The sequence below is a fragment of the Alosa alosa genome, chromosome 2 (assembly GCF_017589495.1).
Source record: "Alosa alosa isolate M-15738 ecotype Scorff River chromosome 2, AALO_Geno_1.1, whole genome shotgun sequence".
Taxonomy (NCBI): Eukaryota; Metazoa; Chordata; class Actinopteri; order Clupeiformes; family Clupeidae; genus Alosa; species Alosa alosa.
In genome coordinates, this window is record NC_063190.1 from 35836319 (window position 1) to 35860196 (window position 23878).

Sequence of the window (23878 nt, forward strand, 5' to 3'; positions counted from 1 at the left end):
CACTCATGCACACCCATGCTCACACACACACACACACACACACACACACCAGGGACGGACTGGTTGGAAATAGCCCGACAACAGAAAGTTTTACACACATACACACACACACACACACACACACACCAGGGACGGACTGGTTGGAAATAGCCCAACAACAGAACGTTTCTAAAAGAAAGTTAGTTTTGGCTCTGCCTCCTCTCTCTCTCTCTCTCTCTCTCTCTCTCTCTCTCTGTCTCTCTCTCTCTCTCTCTCTCTCTGTCTCTGTCTGTCTGTCTGTCTCTCTCTGTCTCTCTCTCTCTCTCTAGAGAATAGTTTATTATTGATATATGCATGTTCCAATGTGCGTGCGTGCGTGCGTGCGTGCGAGAGAGATCAATTATGTGCGTGCGTGCGTGCGAGAGAGATCAATTATGTGCGTGCGTGCGTGCGTGCGTGCGTGCGTGCGTGCGTGCGTGCGTGCGTGCGTGCGTGCGTGCGTGCGTGCGTGCGTGCGTGCGTGCGTGCGCGCCAAAGAGAGAGAATACAGCTTGAAACAGGTCACATGTAATTAGAAGATTTACAACTCTCCTTTAGACACACAATGCAACAGTCCGTCACAATGACCGATGTACAGTCGAGCTTTTATTCCTCCCCCACACACTCATCATCACCACAAGAAAAAACTCTCACACACACACACACACACAAAGATTTAGTCACACACTCAAAGCAAAGCAATATCCCACTCACAACAGCTACTCAGCACATGGCATTGCCCTCATTCACCCACACACATGCACACCCATGCCCACAAAACAGAACCCTGCGCTTACCGCGCACATGCATAGTCACACACACACCCATGCTCAGATCACACACACACACACACACACACACACACACACACCCATGCTCAGACCACACAAACATGCACACATACACATACACATATACACACACATGCACACCCATGCTTACACACACTCATGCACACCCATGCTCACACACACACACACACACACACACCAGGGACGGACTGGTTGGAAATAGCCCGACAACAGAAAGTTTTACACACATACACACACACACCAGGGACGGACTGGTTGGAAATAGCCCAACAACAGAAAGTTTCTAAAAGAAAGTTAGTATTGGCTCTGCCTCCTCTCTCTCTCTCTTTCTCTCCCTCTCTATGTCTGTCTGTCTGTCTCTCTCTCTCTCTCTCTCTCTCTCTCTCTCTCTATCTCTCTATCTCAGGAGATAAGGCGTTATTTAGTGTTTGTGTGCACGTTCCTACCAAAGCGCAGATTCATAATTTAGCCTCCATAAAAACATCAGCTGTGCTCTCACACAAGGGAGTATTCAACAGAGATGCTGATGCAGACACACACACACACTCACACACAGAATACATACACACTCACTCTTACCAACGCATACACTCCAACATTCTTAAGATCTGTTGAATATGGCCATATTCGTAGGCGCCTCATGCAATATTGTCCTATTGTCCCATCCCTCTCCCTGCCTCCCTCTCTCCCTCCCTTCCTCTCTCCCTCCATCCCTCCATCTCCCTCCCTCATGCAATGTATCTGATGTGTATATAGTCCTAAAGTCCTGCCGTTTAGTCTTCTTTTAATGTGTCTGAAGCATCCTGGATGTCTTTCATTTTGAGGGCTCATTCCCCAAGGGGAATTAATACAGGAGTATGCGTTCACCACACCAAACAGGAGTACTGTATGCTTCCACCACACTAAACTCAGTATGCTTTCACCACACTAAACTCAGTATGCTTTCACCACACTAAACTCAGTATGCTTTCACCACACTAAACACTGTATGCTTTCACCACACTAAACATCCCTTTACTTGGATAGTCTCATATAGACTATCTGTTGATACTCAGATCATGAACTAACTATTTATTAACAACAGTTTATAATAAATGTCAAGGTTAGACACACACGTACACACACAATCGAGGGTTACGTGAGGTCGTCCAGACGCCTTAGATTCCAAGGTATAGAACAGGTAACTTTACACAGAGGGGGTGATGTCAACAGGAAGTTATGCCAACGGGAGCTTTTTTGGATCCATACTCTGGAGTCCGACCGAAAGCTTGCGCAGACTCAAAGTAATGAATCAAATGAACACTGCCTGACTCTTCAGACCTGCCCAGACCATCTTGGGTCCCATCTCAGCATTGCGTTTCTCTCTCTCTCCCTCCATCCCTCTTTCCTCTCTCTCTCTCCCTCCTTCCTCTCTCTCTCTCTCTCTCTCCTCCATCCTCTTTTCCTCTCAAATTCAAATTCAAATGTGCTTTATTGGCATGACTCAGAAAGTAGTGTTGCCAAAGCAGTAACATGACAATACAAACATATACAATATTTGACAAGGGGGTCAAAGAAACTTATCTAAACTAAAGAAAAGAAAACATGTTTAAAAAAAAATAGTAACTAAATCCATGTTTAAAGAAACTTAAACATGTATTCTTAAATCTAATCTCTCTCTCTCTCTCTCCCTCCATCCTCCTCCTCTCTCTCCCTCTTTCCCTCTCTCTCTCTCTCTTTCTCTCTTTCTCTCTCTCCCTCCGTCCCTCCCTCCTCTATCTCTCTCCTCCTCCCTCGCCCCTCTCTCTCCCTCCTCCTCCTCTCTCTCTCTCCTCCCTCCTCCTCCCTCTCTCCTCTCTCTCTACCTCTCTCTCTCTCTTTCTCCCCTCTCTCTCTCCCTCTCTCTCTCTCTCTCTCTCTCTCTCTCTCTCCTCCCGCTCTCCCCTCTCTCTCTCTCCGTCTTGGGTCCCATCTCAGCGTTGTGTTTCTCTCGTCTGAATCTCCAGCCCTGCTGTGAGCGTTGTCTTCTCTTCATTAGCAGCTGGGCGGTTTGGAGATTTCAGACTCTGTCTGACTCGGCTAATAGCCCATCGCTTATTAAGCACGCGGCCCCCCAGGTCCCAATTAGCCAATTATTACATGAATGCATTCACACACACACACACACACACACACACACAGACACAGGAAAGGTCATCACACACAGGAAAGGTCATCACAACACACACACACACACACACACACACACTGCGCACACACACCTGCAGAGCGAGGGCGAGGGCATTTGGGGTGGGTGTTGGTCAGAGGGCAGAGAGATGGCTATTGGGGCAGATCAGGGGTGTTGGGTAAGTCTCCTCTGGGGCAGATCAGGGGTGTTGGGTAAGTCTCCTCTGATTGGGGCAGATCAGGGGTATTGGGTAGGTCTCCTCTGATTGGGGCAGATCAGGGTATTTGGACAGGTCAGAGGTGTTGGGTAAGTCTCCTCTGATTGGGGCAGATCAGGGGTGTTCCTGATTAGGGCAGATCTCAGGTCAGAGGTGTTGACAGGTAAGTCTGATTGGGACAGATCAGTCAGGGGGTCAGGGTAAGTCTCCTCTGATTGGGGCAGTCAGGGGTGTTGGGTAAGTCTCTGATTGGGGCAGGTCAGGGGTGTTGGGTAATTCTCCTCTGTCAGTGGGGATAAAGATGACAGCCTGGGAATCCTCTCCACTTAAACCTCTCTCTCAATTCAATTCAATTCAATGAGCTTTATTGGCATGACTGTGCATTGTACAACATTGTCAAAGCATTAAAGAACTGGGGCCTGTTGCACAAAAGCAGAATTAAGACATCCGGGATAAGTTACTGAGCTGCGCTCAATGAATCCAAAACAAGAGGCTTAATTGGTTGCACAACGATCAAGCCAGGATAAGCATACACGGATTCATCAAACCAGGTGAAACCCATCCTGGATTAGACCCTGCCCCTCAAATAGACCCAGATTCACTGGTTCACCATGGCAACTAGAGCGACTTCATTGCTTCTTTCTACGGTGAAGAAGGTAGCGATAGCCCTTTCACAACAGAACAAACAGCAACACCTCTGTTAAGGAGAATATTGCAACTAATGCTTAGCGACCACGCCTTGAATGGTTAAAAGTACTCCCTGTGACATCACATTGTCGCATGACAGGTCGGGAATGGTGAGTATGTAAAAGTTAATTAATGATCATAAACGTTTAAATGACAGTGGGTCTAGGTATATGTGATAACAATGTGTAGTGGGCAGTGGAATAACTATTGGTTTCCGTTTGTGGTGACTGCTGACTGAGATAAGGGATGAGATTAAATAGATCCTGGAACTTAGCCTGATCTGGAGCAGGCTAGCTCCACAGAATAAATCGCCATGGTGATTTATACCATAACATATCCTGCTGCCCCCTATCCCGCTTTTGTGCAACTGGATCACGGATAAATTGAGCCAGGATAACCAAGATATCCCGGCTTAATCCCTTATCCTAGTTTTGTGCAATAGGCCCCAGTAAAATGAACAGCAGTAATAATGTTAATGATAGTAATAATATATAGAATTTTCAATAATAGTAATATGAATAACGATGAAACAAAGAAGAAAGAGAATAATTAGAGAATAACTAAAGTGTAGAATTCCCAGAAAATTAAATAAATGGATTCAAAGGGACCATAGTCGTTTGGCCAAGTAAGCCGTGTCAAATGCTGCACTAAAGTTCAATAGCACTAGGACTGACCTTACCTGAATCTGTATTGAGGCGTATGTCGTTGAAAACCTTAATAAGAGCTGTTTCAGTGCTGTGATTTGCCCAAAAACCAGACTGAAAGTTGGTTAGTTGATTAAAGACACCTTTTTTTTTTTTATTTGGCAATAAAAGGTAGATTGGGTATGGGCCTGTAATTGTTTAGCATTGAAGCATCCAGGTTATTCTTCTTGAGAAGTGGCTTAACTGTTAACTTAGGAAAAGTCCAAATTACAATGTGAAGGACATTTGCCGCTATTAAATAAGGTTAAAAGAAGTATAAGTGTGTATGTATATGTATATATATATATATATATATATATATATATATATATATGTATATATATATATATATATATATATATATATATATATATATATATATATCCCTATATATACATATACTCTTACTCTTTTGATCCCGTGAGGGAAATTTGGTGTCTGCATTTATCCCAATCCGTGAATTAGTGAAACACACTCAGCACACAGTGAGGTGAAGCACACACTAATCCCAGCGCAGTGAGCAGCCTGCAACAACAGCGGCGCTCAGGGAGCAGTTAGGTGCCTTGCTCAAGGGCACTTCTGCCGCTTTCTACTGGTGGGGGTTGAACCCGGCAACCCTCCGGTCACATGTTCGAAGCGCTAACCAGTAGGCCACGGCTGCCCAAATATAGGTATGCACGATATATCGGCGGTCGATATATTATTGGCCGATAAGTGAAAAAATGAAAATATTATTATCGGTCCGATAACAGAATTCTGGCGATAATTTGCCGAGAAAGGATTAAAGTCCTAATTTAGGCCTAATGTAAGGTCCGTCTGGCTACACTGAGCTACTTGAGCTTGGTTGGCTTTACTTTTCCTCAATATAATGTCAGCGGTGTGAATGTATTTCACCACTCTAACAAAATCTGTAGATATCGTTCATTTGAGAATCTGTGCATCTCAAAAATCCTCCCTGAATGATCCGCCATTTAATCTTACCAGAGCGGAGCTCAGCCCCATCTAGAGTCTTGTGCTGATGTGTTTTGCACTTTATCGGCTGGTCGGAAACAAATAAACAAACTTCGTTAGTGGGGGAAAGTACGCCGTAGGCCTAGTTCTAATTTGTGTTTTTAGTATTATATTTGCATTACTTTTTAGCTTGGGTTTTGTATTATTACCTAGAAATATGCTAACCATTCCTGCTTCAGTTCCAGACAGGTCATCATAATAAGTTATTAAAACCTTCGGGGCTAACCCCTTTCATTTCTGCTGCAGCAGGTTGTGCGCAACAGAGTAGACGGACATAAGATACAGTCTGAGGAGTTGCAGCTTTATTCAGTTACCCGAAGTTGAAACTAAACCTAAGTTTCCCTCACAAACTCTGATTTGGTCGCTATACTGTAGCTTATTCCCAGCTGAGCCGTTTATGAGTGTTTAGTCCTAAATGAAAACGATTCATACTCTCTAGCTACTCACTCGCAATTCACTGACGTCAGGTTCACTTAAAGGAGCCACACATAGGCTACTGTAGGGCTAGGCTACTGTTATGTTGACTGCTGTACTATTGAGGACAATTATGAGTTATGTCCATCATTTGGTGGTAGGTAAAATTACTGCAATACAATTATGCTTATTAAATGCTTTCCCCAAATCACTTTTCACAATTTTTTTTCAAGAGTAATATTATCGGTTATCGTATCTGTATCGGCCACTACAAACCAATACATATCGGTTATCGTTATCGGCCCTAAAATTCCATATCGGTGCATCTCTACCCAAATATATATATACTGTATAGGAGTATAAGTAAACTTATAGAAATTAGTAGGCAGAGTGTCTAAGACACATGTGGAAGTGCTGCGATTCTGTACCGTTTGTTCAAGTGTTTCATAGTCTATCAGAGACTTTATTCTCTATATTATAAGCCAGTGTAGATTCAGAGTGACATTAAAGGAATTGTGTTGTGTTGTGTTGTTTTATAACGGGGGTCAAACTCATGTTAAGCTATGGGCCGGATTGGTTGGAATGAGACCTTGTGGGGCTGGATTGGTTGAAATGAGACCTCATGGGGGTCGTCGTGGTCATAGTCATGGTCATCATCACTTTTCTGCATGGGTATCATGGGAGTGTTGTTTAGTGAGCTACTGTGTGTGTGTGTGTGTGTGTGTGAGAGACTGTTGAGAAATGTTTTTGCAGCTAGTGTGTCATGGTAGAGTTGATACTGTGCCATCCATTGGCTCTAATGCAGCATCAGCAATATAAAGAGAGATCACTCACTCAATCTGACTAATCGCCGACACACACACACACACACACACACACACACACACACACACACATACTCGATCCACCTGACTAATCGCCAAAACACACACACACACACACACACACACACACACACACACACACACACACACACACATACTCAATCCACCTGACTAATAGTCTGTGCTGTCGCTGCATTTGAGGGCTTCCAGTGCAGAATGAGGTTCATGCCTCTACCTGAAATCCTGTTCTTTTCTCTCTCCCTCCTCTCTCTCCCTCTCTCTCTCTTCTTCTCTCTCTTTCTCTATCTCTCTCCATCTCTGTCTCCCTTGCTCTCATTTCTCCATTTTTCCCCTGCACTCCCTCTCACCATCTTTTTCCCCCCTCCTCCTCTGTCTCTATCCTCCATCCCCCGTGTCTGTCAGTGTGTTGAGCTGTGTGTGTGTGTGAGAGCAGTCTTGGAGCTGAAACAGCCAGACAGCCCCCAGAGGATTGTGGGGAGGACTTGACAGCCACTGAGCGCTTCGAGACTGTTGTGTTGTCTTGATCGGGCTCTTTTGGGCTTCATCATCGGCGCCAGCCAGGGATCAGTCAGTAGTCAGACTGCGCCCCTCTCTCTCTCTCTCTCTCTCTCTCTCTCTCTCTCTCTCTCTCTCTCTCTCTCTCCTCTCTCTCTCTCTCTTCCTCTCTCTTTCTCTATCTCTCTCCATCTCTGTCTCCCTTGCTCTCATTTCTCCATTTTTCCCCTGCACTCCCTCTCACCATCTTTTTCTCCCCCTCCTCCCTCTGTCTCTATCCCTCCATCCCCCCCGTGTCTGTCAGTGTGTTAAGCTGTGTGTGTGTGTGTGTGTGTGTGTGTGTGTGTGAAGAGCCCTCGGTAGAAGAGCAGTGCGGAGCTGAAGCAGCCAGACAGCCCCAGAGGATTGTGGGAGGACTTGACAGCCACTGAGCGTTCAGACTGTTGTGTTGTCTTGACGAGGCTCTTTTGGGCTTCATCATCGACGCAGCCAGGATCAGTCAGGCGTCAGACTCGCCTCTCTCTCTCTCTCTCTCTCTCTCTCTGTCTCTCCCACTCTCCCTCCCTCTCTCTCTCTCTCCCTCCCTCCCTCTCTCTCTCGCTCTCTCTCTGTCTGTCTACCACACACTTATTACTTTATTTCCCACTTTCTAGATAGATAGATAGCCATATGTTGCTGTGAGTCTGAGGCATCAGAGATTTCGTGTGTGTGTGTGTGTGTTTGTGTGTTCTGTTCAAGTGTGTCAGATAGTGCAGTAAGACATTGCTTTGTGCGTGTGTGCGTGTGTATTGCAGTGTCTCCAGCTCTCTCTCTATGTATATTATGTCTGTCACTACAATGTGTGTGTGTGTGTGTGTCAGTCCCATAGATTGTGGGGGTGGGTGTATTGATGCAACTGAATGCTTAGGTGTGTGTCAGAGACAGGAAGTTGATAGTTGGGGAAGCGGAAAGAGAATGTTTTGGCAGGCTGTGTTTGTGTGTGTGTGTTTTTGTTTCTCTCAGCTCTACCGAGCTGACAGAGGTGTATGGTGGGTGTGTGTTTATGCAGCTTGTGAATGCAGGCTGGCGTTGTTTGTGCGTGTTTGTGAATGCAGGCTGGCGTTGTTTGTGCGTGTTTGTTTGTTCTACAGTACGCTGCAATTAGGCAAATCAGCACTTTGCAGTAGCGGTAATCAACGGAGTGATTTCCATGGCTCCTCTCTCTCTTGTGTGTGTGTGTGTGTGTGTTTTGTGCAGTAGCGGTAATCAACGGAGTGATTTCCATGGCTCCTTCTCTCTCTCGTGTGTGTGTGTGTTCAGAGAGGTTTGTGTGTGTGTGTGTGTGCATCTCTTTTGTAGTCTGTATTCTTTTCTGTGAGGCTGCTCTGATTGTGTGTGCCATTGCAGAACTGATCTTGAATAAAGGGACCAGAAACTCATCTTGCACCTTCTCCTCTCCTCTACTCTTCCCTCTATCTCCGAGACACGGACTCATCCACCTCTCTCTCTGGTGTCTTGGCTTTCTTTCTCTCTCTCTCTCTCTTTCTTTCTTTCTATCTCTCTTTCTCTTTCTCTCTCTCTCTCTTTCTTTCTCTTTCTCTCTCAATTTCTTTCTCTCTCTCTTTCTCTGTCTCCCTCTCTTTCTCTCTCAATTTCAGCTCACATCTGTGTCCCTTCTACACTGTGTGTGTATGTTTGTCTCTCTCTCTCTCTCTCTCTCTCTCTCTCTCTCTCTCTCTCTCTCTCTCTCTTCCTCTTCACCCTCATACTCTCCTCTCTCTTCTGTCCATCCCTTGTTCTGCCAGCTATCCAAACACTCCACCATGACTCAGGCTTTTCTGAGCCCTATGCTGAGCATGGTGGGAACTGCAAATCCCAGTGGAAATGGAGCACGCTACACACGCTAACACATATGCTAACACACGCTAACACAGGGGTCCCCAACCTTTTATGTACCATGGACCGGTTTGATTCCCATTTTTTTTTTTTCACGGACCCGGTGGGGGTTGCGGTTCGGGGGTTCCATGTTCCGTGTTGTGCATGCATTACTTGAAAAGAACTAGCTCCAGTTATGTATGAACAGTGAAGGTAACGAACTCAAAAATGTGAAAAACGTGAACTTAAAGAAGAGAAAATTGAACAATATGAACTATGAAAATTTAACAACTTGAAGCTACATATATCATGTGTGAACATGCTTAACAAAATATGGTAACAAAACATGGCAACTAAACGTGCATTACGAATATGATCAGTGGGAGCAACAAGAAGGTTCCATCTGGGGGTGATGGAAGACAGTGACACCCTCAGTGTGTTTGAAATGTCCAGTCGATTGCGCAATTTGGTCTTAGTTGCAGTCATAGCCGAAAACCTGGCCTCACATAGATACGTGGTGGGAAATGGTAGCAACGTTTTCAGCGCTTTTACGGCTACGGACAGGTTGAGGTCATTAAGCAACCCGAATATGTCACACAGGTAAGTGAGTTTTGACACCCAGCCCTCATCACTAAAATATGCAGCTAATGGTGACTTCTTTTCTGTAAATCTCTGCAGCGGCTCTCGCAACTCAAACACTTTGGCCAGTGACCTGCAACCAACCAACTTGGATAGCGTACCACGGTGCCCATTCACCCTCTCTTAACAACTGTGCCTCAATATCCTCTGACATCATCAATTCCCCTATGGACAGTGCTTGCAGAAAGCGGTACCTGAGCTATTTTTTTTTAGCTGCAGCCTCCCCAAGGAGTTCATTGCACATGCCTTTACCAGCAGGCAGAATTAATTCTTCCCCAATAGTGAAGGGCTTAGATTTAGCAATCCGACTAGCCACTATGAGGCTTTTAAGCGCAGCCACGCTTCACCGATGTGGTTGCTTTTGACACTAGTTTTTGTCCTTCTTGCTCAAGTTTTTACGCTCAAAAGAACTCAAGGGGTTTGTCTTTAAGTGTAGGATGCTTGGACTCTAGATGTCGAATTAGCTTTGATGGTTTCATTGCTTCATTTGACAACTTATCGCCAAATACCTCACATAAAGGACTTGGTGCATGCGAGTACCGGTCTCTGCGAACCATATTTTAAATATGACTTCGTCATATTTCGTCGTATTGAATGACCCCCTTCTTTTTTCTTTGAGGTATCTGGCTCACCATTGTCAGTGGGTATTATTGCGAATGTGACATTATTGCGAATTAAATTGAGTTTATTTAGTTTGCATGCATTTTTATTAAACTCATGTCGTAGGCTACAGCCCGGTTAGGAATGTCCCTCGGCCCGGTGGTTGGGGACCGCTGCGCTAACACACACCAACACATATTCTAACACATATGCTAACACACACAAACACATATGCTAACACACACAAACACATATGCCAACACAGGCCAAACAGGCCAACACACGCTAACACGTTCCACAGGCAGCCTAATAACTGGCAAAGATAGTTTGAATCATCGCCCTGATTTGGGGTCTCGCCCCATAATTAGTCTGGGATGTTAATTTTCCTCTGTGCGCAGACAGGGACGAGCAGTTAGAGAGCGGAAGTCTGCTGTGTGTGTGTGTGTGTGTGTGTGTGTGTGTGTGTGTGGGGGGTTGTCTTTTTATTGCGGCAGTAAGAAGTGAAATCAGAGAGAGCTTAAGGTTGCCTTCAGCAATTAACTGAGCTGAAATAGACGAGCCCTTCTACTCCGAGAGCCTGTCTGAGGTGGGTGGAGTTGGGTGGGGGTTTTCAGCATGTGTCTGGCTGGCTGGCTGGCTGTCTGCCTGTCTGGTTGTCTGGCTGTCTGTGCTTTGTCTGGTAGCTTTTAATCACTCTCACACAGCCAGTCAGCAAGGATGCACCAAACACTGATGAGAGAAAAAACACACTCCTCAAAACACACTCCTCAAAACAGCGTCCTTCAGAGACTCATTAGCAGAATGTACAGGCTGCTTACAAATAGTTTTGTTTATTCCATTTGTCAAAGGATGGTTTCAACATCACACATACTACTTTAGTGTATAGAGCACTGAAATGGATGCCTGGATGAACAAAAACACTCGGGACGGCATGTCATACTATTTTAGTCATCACACTGGACGATCTACACAGGAAGTGTACAAGTGGGCTGGGACCGTGTCCATTGTCTGGGTCAGCTTCCAAGCACTGCCCCTCAAACAGCGCAGGCACTTTGTCTTTACAAAGCGGATAGTCTTTTTTAAGCTCTCATTATCATCAGGGTTATTTTAAGACGGATGTGTGTGTGTATAAATGTGTCATCTTCCTCCCTGGGCTCTCTGTGTGTGTGTGTGATCATTTGAGATTCCTCTGGCTCGTCCTGTGCTGCGTGTGTTCTGGTCGTGGCTGAGTCTGTGTGTGTCAGTTGATGTATCCAGGAAGGCGTTCATTATTTATTTAATTCATTAAAGTAATAGTCCTCATGGTGTGTGTCCTGCCAAATCCCCCTGCTGTCTCCCATGCTTTTGTGTGTGTGTGTGTGTGTGTGTGTGTGTGTGTGTGTGTGTGTGTACCAGTCCCTTGAGTCTATTGTCCATTTCCCTGGATGTGAAGTTGAGCTGTGTGCTGTGCTAGGACCCTGTTAGTGGGGTAGATCTCACATCACGCCTCTTGCCTCTTGTGCCACAGTGTGCCTCGGATGCCTTTTCCTTTGTGCCTGTTCACTTAAAAGCAGCGTGAAGTCGCGCTTCAGAGCCACATTGCTCTCGGCATCTTCTCATGGATCCATCTCTGCCTTCTGCTGCTTCTGTCTGGCGCTGTAAAGCTCGCTCCGTGATCACGAGCACTCTCTCCGCTGCTTCTGTCTGACGCTGTAAAGCTCGCTCCGTGATCACGAGCACTCTCTCCGCTGCTTCTGTCTGGCACTGTAAAGCTCCGTGATCACGAGCGCTCCTTCATTTCTTTCCCTCCTGCCAGCTTGGTACTGAACCGTATTGAATGCTGTCAAATTCAGGGTAAATACTCTGAAATGGAGTTCATTATTTTCACTGGGTCAAGTCCAAGCACCCTACTGGAACGAGATGTAACGCCCCATCAAGTCCAGTCTAGGTAATCCCCTGGATCAGAGGAACTGTTCTGATCCAAGGTTGGGTCCTCCCCATCTCTCCATCTCTCCCCTCATAGTCCTAGTCCATCTCTCCCTTAATAGAGTCCTAGTCCATCTCATAGAGTCCTAGTCCAACTCTTCCTTAATAGAGTCCTAGTCCATCTCTCCCTTAATAGTCCTAGTCCATCTTTGTCCCCTAATGAGTCCTAGTCCATCTCTCTCTTAATAGAGTCCATAGTCCTAGTCCAACTCTCCCTTAATAGAGTCCTAGTCCATCTCTCCCTTAATAGTCCTAGTCCAACTGTCCCTTCATAGAGTCCTAGTCCATCTCTCCCTTAATAGAGTCCTAGTCCATCTCTCCCTTAATAGAGTCCTAGTCCATCTCTCCCTTAATAGTCCTAGTCCATCTGTCCCCTCATAGAGTCCTAGTCCATCTCATAGAGTCCTAGTCCAACTCTCCCTTAATAGAGTCCTAGTCCATCTCTCCCTTAGTCCTAGTCCATCTGTCCCCTCATAGAGTCCTAGTCCATCTCACCCTTAATAGAGTCCTAGTCCAACTCTCCCTTAATAGAGTCCTAGTCCAACTCTCCCTTAATAGAGTCCTAGTCCAACTCTCCCTTAATAGAGTCCTAGTCCATCTCTCCTCTCATAGGTCCTAGTCCAACACATGCACCATCTCTCCTTAATAGAGTCCTAGTCCATCTCTCCTCTCATGGAGTCCTAGTCCATCTCATGCACTTTCTTCCTCTACAGTTCTTGTGCCCTGCAGTATCAGTCCAGTTTAACCGTGTCCCCGAAATTGTTAATCCAATTTCACTGTCTTAGTCCAGCAGTCCAATTTTGCCCAACAGTTCTAGTCCAGTTAAGTCATGTCCAACAGCATTTGTCCAGTTCATTGTGACTATCAGTATTGGTCCAGTATAACCATGCCAGCGGTTTTAATCCAGTTTAACGGTCTCCGGTCGTATTGGTCCAGTCTGACGACGTGCCCCCTTCACCCCTATAGCCTGCTCTCCTCGAGGTCGCCAGCGTTGGCGTTGACGCTGCAGTTGGAGTTGGACGAGTTGGAGTTGTTGGAGCCGTAGGCACGGAGGAAGCCGTGCGTGAGCGCGCGCCCGTAGTGCTCGCTGGTCGTGCTGGACGTGCTGCTGGCCGACGACGCACAGTGGACCAGCATGCCGTGCAGCGACTGCGAGCGCCGCGTCCAGATCACGCTCAGCCGCTTGGCGTAGCTGTAGCAGGTCGTCGTGGTGATCTCGCCCACGTCGAACGAGCAGCTGCGTTTGGCACGCACCATCTGGTGAGGGTCCACTACCGGAGAGCACCAGTCCGACACCCCGACCCTCGGCCCCGCGCCACTGCACACCAGAGCCTGTCTGGAGCTGAGGTCCCGCTCTCGATCTCGGTCCCTCTGCATGCGCTCGGTCCTGCTCGCCCTCCCCCTCTCGATCCCTCTCCCGGTCCCGGTCCGGCTGCTGGTCCTGCCCACTCCGCTCCGTGGTGCCCTGCAGCGTGAGTTTGTCGGGCCTCTTAACGGCCTTGTGCTGCTGCTGGCCGTAGCCCTGGCGCTGCCTGTGCCGGGCAGGAGAGTAGTACAGAGGCACCCTGTCGCTCCCGGGGCTGAGGGGAGGCTGGCGCGTGTCCTTGGCCGGCGCCTCGTACCCCTCCTTCTTGGCCCCCCTTGTCGTCGAGCCCCCCCTTTTTGTCCCCCCCCTTGTCGTCAGTGCTGCGTTTGGCCCGAGGAAGAGTCCTGGGGGGGTTGTGTTTGCTCCGCCCCTTGGAAGGCAGGGGCGGAGCTTTGGACTGCTGTCCCAGCAGCCCATTGGGCAGTGCCACCATCATCACTGACCCTCCGTTGCCATTGGTCTGCGCGAACATGTCCACGCCCTTGGCCGTGAGGAACTCGTTGCTGTGCACGCAGTCGTCATGGCAGTCGCCGCAGACACGATGCCGCACCATCATGGCCACGGTGAACACCAGCAGCGTCACAACGATGACCCCGCCCACCAGCACCGTCAGCGTGCCACCCAGGAAGTGCGCCTGCAGAGAACGGCACTCTGGGAAGTCGTCCTTGGTGCTGAACTGCGTGCATCCCACGACCTTGGTGGTGGCCAGCGAAGAGACGCCGTCGTCAAAAATAGCCAACACACACAGGCTGTAGTCAGCCCCAGGCACCAGGTTCTTCAACATGAAACTCTGACTGTTGGGTGGCAAGATCCTGCAGGGAGAGGGAGAGGGAGAGGGAGAGAGAGGAGAGAGAGAGAGAGAGAGGGGAGGGAGAGGGAGAGGGATTTAGAGAGAGAGAGAGAGAGAGAGAGAGATAGAGAGAGAGAGAGAGGGAGGAGTGGATGATAGCCCGCAGACAGTGGGGAAATAAGCAGTGTGAGTAAGAGGAGGCCGACCCATTACTCCTGCTGTGATTATGGGGTGCATGCACACACACGCACACACACACACACACGTGCACACACACATGCACACAGGATCCTCTCATATCTAAGCCTCATGAACCCTCACTCACACCTGCAGACAAGCATATACACACACAAAAAACACCTCTTTATCGAGCAGGACACACTGAATCAATGTCCTTCCTGGAATTCAGCCATTCTGACAAAAGCCCAGGGACACACACACTCATACACTCATACACACACAACACATGATGAGCATGACTTTTATTATTATTCTATTTTTTTTTTTTTTTTTGGCAGAAGCAGAAGCTGGCCCAGTCCTTCCCACAATGCACCACTCTCCACTCCAGACCCTCACTGGTTCTGTGTCAGTGTTCCTTTTGCTCACTGGTTCTCTGTGTCACACAGTGTTCCTTTTGCTCACTGGTTCTCTTCAGGCCACACAGTGTTCCTTTTGCTCACTGGTTCTCTGTGTCACAGTGTTCCTTTTTCTCACTGGTTCTCTGTGTCACACAGTGTTCCTTTTGCTCACTGGTTCTCTGTGTCACAGTGTTTCTTTTGCTCACTGGTTCTCTGTGTCACAGTGTTCCTTTTTTTAACTGGTTCTCTGTGTCACAGTGTTTCTTTTGCTCACTGGTTCTCTGTGTCACAGTGTTCCTTTTGCTCACTGGTTCTCTGTGTCACAGTGTTCCTTTTTTTAACTGGTTCTCTGTGTCACAGTGTTCCTTTTTTTAACTGGTTCTCTGTGTCACACAGTGTTCCAGTCTTCACCAACATCTTGTGAGAAAATTACAACACACACACACACACACACACACACACACACACACACACACACAGTATATATATCGCAGCCCCTGGGAGGGTGTGCAATGGAGGAGGGAGGTCCTGGATCCCTAAGGAACACCATGAGGTGTGTGCTGACCAGTTTTACATTTGTAAACTAACATGTCAATGATCCATCTTCCATTATGACTCGGATCAGGAGACCCTCCTACACTGGACTATGGGCTCGTTGCTGTGAGTTGTGGACCTAGACTGGACTATGGGCTCGTTGCTGTGAGTTGTGGACCTAGAAGATGTGGCGGCTCAGTCACAGTGAGGGAGCCCGTGGAAGAGAGGCGGTTAGATGGGGTGGGGGAGGAGGTGGGGTTTATTTACTGGTTGGATGTGGTGGGGGAGGAGGTGGGGTTTATACTGGTTGGATGTGGTGGGGGAGGAGGTGGGGTTTATTTACTGGTTAGATGGGGTGGGGGAGGAGGTGGGGGTTATTTACTGGCTAAATGTCCTCTCCAGCGTGCTAAGCCTCTCCAGATGAAAGCTCCGTCTGAATAAATAAACACGCCGTTTGAATGCATTGCCACGGCGACGGCACAGCGGGAGATGCCTCAGACGCTGGGGGGGGACTTTCTCACTCTCTGTGTCGCATGTCATCGGAGACGGCCCAAACCGCCCATTCCCATGACAACCGCATCCTTGGGAAAGGAGGATGTCATCCCTGCTGTCCTCGCCTGTCTGGTCAGTAATATGCCTCCTCCTCTGATGGACTCTGAAGGCGCTGTGTGTTTTGACTGGATAAGAAGCTGAATCAGAGCGCATTAGATTAACACACACACACACACACACACACACACACACACACACACGTACGTCTGCCCTTCCTTGACGTCACTCTCACTCTCGCTGTCGCTCTGACCTCGTTGGTATTCACTAGCCTTCACCACTAATCATCTTGGCGGCTGGGCCAGCCTGTGATCCTTCACTCGTAACTCTCCAGTCATTGAGAAATAATTGCCATTAAAAAAAACCATCAATAAATTCTTCTTATTATATTATGCCATTTTTATTGGACCTCTTCTCTTTGGTCCCCGGTCTCTCTCTCCTCTCTCTCTCTCTCTCTCTCTCTCTCTCTCTCTCTCTCTCTCTCTCATATCCTCTGTTCTCTGTCTGTACTCATATTTATTTCATTTGTGTTCCTTCCTCTCTGCTCTCCTCACATCTGTGTCGTGTAAATAACGCAGAAACGAGTCGACTCATGTTGTCCTGTGTGATCAGCTCATCAGAAACGAGTCGACTCATGTTGTCCTGTGTGAGTCCTGTGTTGTGTGCATGAGTCCTGTGTTTTGTGCATGAGTCCTGTGTTGTGTGCATGAGTCCTGTGTTCTGTGTTCTGTGCATGTGTTCTGTGCATGAGTCCTGTGTTCTGTGTTCTGTGCATGTGTCCTGTGTTCTGTGCATGAGTCCTGTGTTTTGTGCATGTGTTCTGTGTTCTGTGCATGAGTCCTGTGTTCTGTGCATGAGTCCTGTGTTCTGTGCATGAGTCCTGTGTTCTGTGCATGAGTCCTGTGTTCTGTGCATGCCTTCTGTGGTCTGTGTCCTTTGTTCTGTGCATCGTCCTGTATTCTGTGCATGTGTTCTGTGCATGAGTCCCAGGTTCTGTGCATGAGTCCCAGGTTCTGTGCATGAGTCCTGTGTTTTGTGCATGAGTCCTGTGTTCTGTGCATGTGTTCTGTATTCTGTGCATCGTCCTGTGTTCTGTGCATGAGTCCTGTGTGTTCTGTGCATAGGTCCTGTGTTCTGTGCATGCGTCCTGTGTTCTGTGTTCTGTGCATGTGTTCTGTGCATGAGTCCTGTGTTCTGTGCATGAGTCCTGTGTTCTGTGTTCTGTGCATGTGTTCTGTGCATGAGTCCTGTGTTCTGTGCATGAGTCCTGTGTTCTGTGTTCTGTGCATGTGTTCTGTGCATGAGTCCTGTGTTCTGTGCATGAGTCCTGTGTTCTGTGCATGTGTTCTGTGTTCTGTGCATGTGTTCTGTGTTCTGTGCATGAGTCCTGTGTTCTGTGCATGAGTCCTGTGTTCTGTGCATGAGTCCTGTGTTCTGTGCATGTGTTCTGTGTTCTGCGCATGAGTCCTGTGTTCTGTTCTGTGTTCTGTGCATGCCTTCTGTGGTCTGTGTCCTTTGTTCTGTGTCTCTTGTTCTGTGCATGTGTTCTGTCTCCTGTGTTCTGTGCAATTGTTCTGTGTCCTTTGTTCTGTGCATGTGTCCTGTGTTTTGTGCATGTGTTCTGTGCATGAGTCCTGTGTTCTGTGCATGAGTCCTGTGTTCTGTGTTCTGTGCATGTGTTTTGTGCATGAGTCCTGTGTTCTGTGTTCTGTGCATGTGTTTTGTGCATGAGTCCTGTGTTCTGTGTTCTGTGCATGTGTTTTGTGCATGAGTCCTGTGTTCTGTGTTCTGTGCATGTGTTTTGTGCATGAGTCCTGTGTTCTGTGCATGTGTTCTGTGTTCTGTGCATGTGTTCTGTGTTCTGTGCATGTGTTCTGTGTTCTGTGCATGAGTCCTGTGTTTTGTGCATGTGTTCTGTGTTCCAGCATGTGTTCAGGCTCTGTGCATGTGGAGTTCTTGTGTTCTGTGTTGTGTGCATGAGTCCTGTGTTGTGTGCATGAGTCCTGTGTTGTGTGCATGAGTCCTGTGTTGTGTGCATGAGTCCTGTGTTGTGTGCATGAGTCCTGTGTTGTGTGCATGTGTTCTGTGTTCTGTGCATGTGTTCTGTGCATGAGTCCTGTGTTCTGTGCATGTGTTCTGTGTTCTGTGCATGAGTCCTGTGTTCTGTGCATGCCTTCTGTGGTCTGTGTCCTTTGTTCTGTGTCTCTAGTTCTGTGCATGTGTTCTGTCTCCTGTGTTCTGTGCATGTGTTCTGTCTCCTGTGTTCTGTGCAAGTGTTCTGTGTCCTTTGTTCTGTGCATGCGTCCTGTGTTCTGTGCATGAGTCCTGTGTTCTGTGCATGAGTCCTGTGTTCTGTGCATGTGTTCTGTGTTCTGTGCATGAGTCCTGTGTTCTGTGCATGCCTTCTGTGGTCTGTGTCCTTTGTTCTGTGTCTCTTGTTCTGTGCATGTGTTCTGTCTCCTGTGTTCCCAGCAAGTGTTCTGTGTCCCCTTTGTCTATTGCATGAGTCCCTGGTTCTGTGCATGAGTCCTGTGTTCTGTGCATGAGTCCTGTGTTCTGTGCATGAGTCCTGTGTTCTGTGCATGCCTTCTGTGGTCTGTGTCCTTTGTTCTGTGTCTCTTGTTCTGTGCATGTGTTCTGTCTCCTGTGTTCTGTGCAAGTGTTCTGTGTCCTTTGTTCTGTGCATGAGTCCTGTGTTCTGTGCATGAGTCCTGTGTTCTGTGCATGAGTCCTGTGTTCTGTGCATGAGTCCTGTGTTCTGTGCATGAGTCCTGTGTTCTGTGCATGCCTTCTGTGGTCTGTGTCCTTTGTTCTGTGTCTCTTGTTCTGTGCATGTGTTCTGTCTCCTGTGTTCTGCGCATGTGTTCTGTGTCCTTTGTTCTGTGCATGCGTCCTGTGTTCTGTGCATGCGTCCTGTGTTCTGTGCATGCGTCCTGTGTTCTGTGCATGCGTCCTGTGTTTTGTGCATGCATCCTGTGTTCTGTACATATCTCCTGTGCGTTTTGAAGCATCAGTGTAGACGGAAGTCCTGCTCGCTGTCTGAACGAATAAATGAAACCAGGGTGGAAATTGCCGTTGTAACTGGCTTCCTTGTTGCTGCCGATGTTGTGGAAAGTTTTGTGATGGCGGTAGTTTATTTGCAGTCTCACCGCCCATTAGTGTTGACCTCCAGCAGGCCCTTCTGATGCACCCTCTTGATGTCTTCTCTTGATGTTCTTCTGATTGATGCCCACTCTTCATCATGAGCATTCTTAGGCTACAAAACTGTTGATTCTGCTGTTTATCTCTCTCTCTCTCTCTCTCTCTCTCTCTCTCTCTCTCTCCCTCCCTCCCTCTCTCTCTCTCTCTCTTCTCTATTCTGATCTCTCTCTCTCGGTGTGTCTCTGCTGATTCCTCATTCCTGGACTGTGCACTTGTTCTCTCTCTCTCTATTCTCTCTCTTGTGTGTGTGTGTCTCTGATTCCTCATTCCTGGACCTTGCACAGCTGATTCTCATTCTCTCTCTTGTCTCTCTCTCTCTCTCTCTCTCTCTCTCTCTCTCTCTCTCTCTCTGTGTGTGTGTCTCTGCTGATTCCTCATTCTGGACCTTGCTCTATCCATCTCTGTTTTCTCCATCCTTCCATCCCACTCCATTTCACCTTCTCAATCTCTCCATCTCTTTTTGTCAGCTTTATATCTGGCTATCCCTTTATATATTCCAGCAGCTCTCTCCCTCCCTCTCTCTCCCCCTCTCTCTCTCTCTTTCTCTCTCTCCATTTCTCTTACTCCTTCATGTGCTTTTTCTCTCTCTCTCTCTCAATCTCTCATTTTCTCCCTCTCCGTCTCAATCTTCTATTTTTCTCTCTCTCTTCCTCTCTCATCCTCTCCTATCTTTTCTTGCCGTTGCTGCAGTATTGATGGCTTTACTCTGGATCCTTTCTCCTATCCCTTTTTTCTTGGTTACTCACACTATTGATGTCCTACTCTGACTTACTCTACTCTGCTCTCTCCTATCTCTGAGTTCTTTCTTGCTTTATCCATCCTCATTTCTTTACTCTGCTCATTCTACTCTACTCTACTCTCTACTCATCTTACTCTATTTTGTTTATCTTTACTCTTTACTTTACTTGTTTATCTTCTGCTCATCTCTGCTCTATTCTACTCTACTCTGCTCATTCTATCTATCTACTTACTCCTCTGCTCTACTTTACTATATTCTACTACTCTACTCTATCTCTTTCCTCTACTCTACTCTACCTGCTCATAATCATACTCTGACTCATCTCTACTCTGCCTACTCTACTCATCTCTCTACTCTACCATTCTTACTCCTACACACTACTTACCTACTGTTACTATATTCTATTCTACTCTACTCTACTGATCTCTACTCTACTCTGGTTTGCTGTGGTCTATGTCCAGGGCCTGGGGTGGTGAAGTATTCATTGGGTCGCCTGTTTTAGAGCTAAGATCAGCACTAGGTCCTAAATGTGGTGATAACATCACTTGTCCAGGTGTGTGTGTGTGTGTGTGTAGGTGAGTTATAATGTTAGTCTAAATGAGGGTTGATCTTGTGGAGTTACTACGCCAGAGTGTTAGTGTGAGTGTGTGAGTACTGGTGTGTGTGTGTGTGTGCCTGGTGTTCGAGGCGAGGCCTGGAGTTCTCCTTTTTTTTTTGTAACCTGCCATTTCTGCTTTGTCATCCCACTAACTTGATCCACTTTTCCACATGAACCTCTCTATTCCTCCATCTCTTATCAAGTGCTGCCACCTCTCTTTCTCTCCTCCTGCTCACTCTATCTCCCTCCATATCTTACCATCTCTCTCTCTCTCTCTCTCTCAGCCAACCCTTCCATTCAATTCCATTTCTTTCACCTCTACAGTTCTTCCTTTATTTGATCCCATCCTCCATTTGCCTTGTTGATAGATATCTCTATTTCTCAGCCAGATGCACTTTGTGCTCGAGCTCAGTTTCCCCTAAGTCCCTCCCCTCCCTCCCTCCCTCCTCCCCTTCCTCCTCCCTTCCCCTGAGTCCCTTTTAGGTCCCCTCTTCCTTCCCTCCTCTAGTGAGGTCCCTGTCTCTCTCTCTCACTCCCTCCTCCCTCCTCCTCCCTCCCTCCTCTCCCTCTCTCCCTCTCTCTGTCTCTCTCTCTTATATATATCCCTCCCCTCCCTCCCTAGTGTGTCTGTCTCACTCCTCCCTTCCCCTCCCCATATTCCATTTTGTTTTACCCTGAGCAGTTATATGAGCAGTTAGTAAAAGCAGGCAGCAGCAGCTTTAAACACCCATTTCACAGAGCTGGGTTGTGTAGCATGTCTCGTCCACCTAGTAACACACTGTCCAGGCAGCCGAGTGGACCAGCAGCGAGAGCTCACGGAACTTGTGAATATCCTCTCTGTGCTTGACTGTTTTGGTCTTTGTGTGTGTGTGTGTGTGCTGGCACTCTCTGACACCCCAAACTGTCACTGTGCGAGACAGACCATCTGCTCACCCCCCGGCTTCAGCTGTGATGTGATGTGGGGTGTTGTGGTTGCTGCTGCCACTAAGTAGCGGAGAGTTGTGTATAACGTGAGCGTAAACTGCAGAGTGTGTGCTGTGTTGTGCATTGTGTGAGATGTATTTAACCTGTGTGAAGACTGGCGAGTGTGTATCTGTGTGTGCGGAGCGCTGCCGTTACCTGTAAACCAGGGCGTCATGTTGTTTTATTGTGTTTTTAACGTGTGTGTGTGTAAGCTGTCGTGTGTGTGTGTGTGTGTGTGTGTGTGTGTGTGTAAACTGTCGAGTGTGTGTGTGTGTGTGTGTGCGCTGCAGTTACCTGTAGACCAGGGCGTCGTCGGCGCTGCTGTTGTACTGGATCTGGTACATCCACACCAGGTAGGGCGCCGAGGCGCGGCCCATCACCCAGCTCACCTGGGCCGTGTTGGCGGTCACCCCCAGAACCCCCAGGCGCTCGGACGCGCCCCTCCCCTGCCGGCCCCCGTGGCTCCGGCCCTGGTCCCGTCCCCCCGGTCCCTGGACGCCTCGGCGTCCTCCACGCTGGCGTTCTGCACCACCACCACGACTCCGCCGCTCCTCCCGGAGGAAGTGATGTCGGAGGGGCCCGGCTCGTCGCGCGGGTTGACCAGGGACACGGTGCCGTTTCCGCGGTGAGGCAGCGGCACGATCTTGAGGTCCACGAGCGCGGTGGCCTCGCCGGCCGCGTTGATGGCGATGCAGGTGTACGCTCCGTCATCCCGCGCCCGGGTCACCAGCACATCCAGCGTCCCGTTGTAGTAGGAGCGCACACGGCTGCTGTTGGCCACGATGCGGTCGTCCGGCGACACCCAGTGGACCAGCGGCTCGGGGTCGCCGATGGCGCGGCACTTGAGCGTGGCTCGCTGGCCCTCCAGGACCCAGACGCGTCCTGTGCTACGCGTGATGAGCGGAGGCTCGCACACAAACTCTTCCTCGGGGATGGACCAGAAGTAGCGTCCGGCCAGGTGCGCCGGGGTGGCGCACGTCTCCATGTCGTCCAGTCGGACCAGGCGACGGAGCCACAGCAGCTCACAGTTGCAGTGCAGCGGGTTCCCGCCGAAGTTGAGGCTGATGACGGGGTTGTACGGCGTCGGGCTGACCGCGCCGATCTGTGAACGCGAGAAGAGAGCGTCGGGCGGCAGCGTCTGCAGCCGGTTGGACGTCATGTCCAGGCGCGACAGCTTGTAGAGCTCGCTGAAGGAGCCCTCGGCGATCTGGTCAATGAGGTTGTGGTCGAGGTTCAGCGAGGTCAGGCTGGCCATGCTCTGGATGGCCTCCCATGGGACGCGGCGCAGGTTGTTGTACGACAGGTCCAGGTCCTCCAGCGAGGCCAGGAAGTCGTCGAAGGCGTCCGCCGCCACCTCGGTCAGCTGGTTGTTGTTGATGAAGAGGTGCTGCAGGTTGAGGAGGCCCGCGAGGTCCTGGCCGCCCACGGCCGTGATGCCAGCGTTAAGGCCCAGATGGAGGAAAGCAGGTTCTCCAGGTCGGGCGAGCCAGTGTCGCGAGCGTGGATGGTGTTGCGCGACAGCGTCAGGTCCACCAGGCCCGACATGTTGGCGAAGTCGGGGCCGCCCACCTCCAGGATGAAGTTGTCGGCGAGGCGCAGCTCCACGGTGCGGCGGTCGATGTCCGGCGGCACGAACAGCAGACCCTTGTTGACGCAGAGCGTGCTCAGCGACTCGGACAGGTTCCGGCACACGCAGTGGAAGGGGCAGATGGACACCATCCCCCACGTCTCCCCGGCCGACACCCCCGCCGGACCGATGCCGCCCCCCGGCAGCGCCGCGCTGACCAGAACCAACCACAGCGCCGTCGGCACCAGGGACCGGCCACAACACCGCGGGCCAGGAGAGGGAGTGGACCCAGGGGAGGGAGTGGACCCAGGGGAGGGGGCCGGGGCGGCTGGCCAGGGCTGGCCAGATCTTGGCCTGTGGACGTGTGGGGACTTAGCTGCCGCCTGGGTCCGTGATTTGGGGCGCCGGCATTTTCCGGAAAGGTGCAGAGGTTTGGACCTCACCATGGTTAACCGGAGGAACCCACACACCTGAGAGAGAGAGAGAGAGAGAGAGAGAGAGAGAGAAGGGAGGGAGAAAAAGAGAGAGATAGAAAGGAAGAAAAGGGAGGGAGAGAGAGAGATAGAAAGGGAGGGAGAGAGAGACGCGTTAGCTCTTGAACACCTTT

The 23878-nt window shown here is 49.0% G+C and overlaps 1 protein-coding gene across 1 annotated transcript in view; it reads right to left on the reverse strand.

Annotated features, from left to right (window-relative positions):
- Positions 1 to 12631: 12631 nt before the first annotated feature.
- The window catches only part of lrfn4a (leucine rich repeat and fibronectin type III domain containing 4a), a 15567-nt gene continuing 4320 nt past the window's right edge, over positions 12632 to 23878 (reverse strand). Inside the window, 6 exon segments of the mRNA XM_048230354.1 lie at positions 12632 to 13689; positions 13778 to 14005; positions 14007 to 14564; positions 21999 to 22166; positions 22202 to 23168; positions 23171 to 23741. Coding sequence (XP_048086311.1) covers positions 13347 to 13689; positions 13778 to 14005; positions 14007 to 14564; positions 21999 to 22166; positions 22202 to 23168; positions 23171 to 23717 — 2811 coding nt within the window. The 5' untranslated portion in view covers positions 23718 to 23741 and the 3' untranslated portion in view covers positions 12632 to 13346.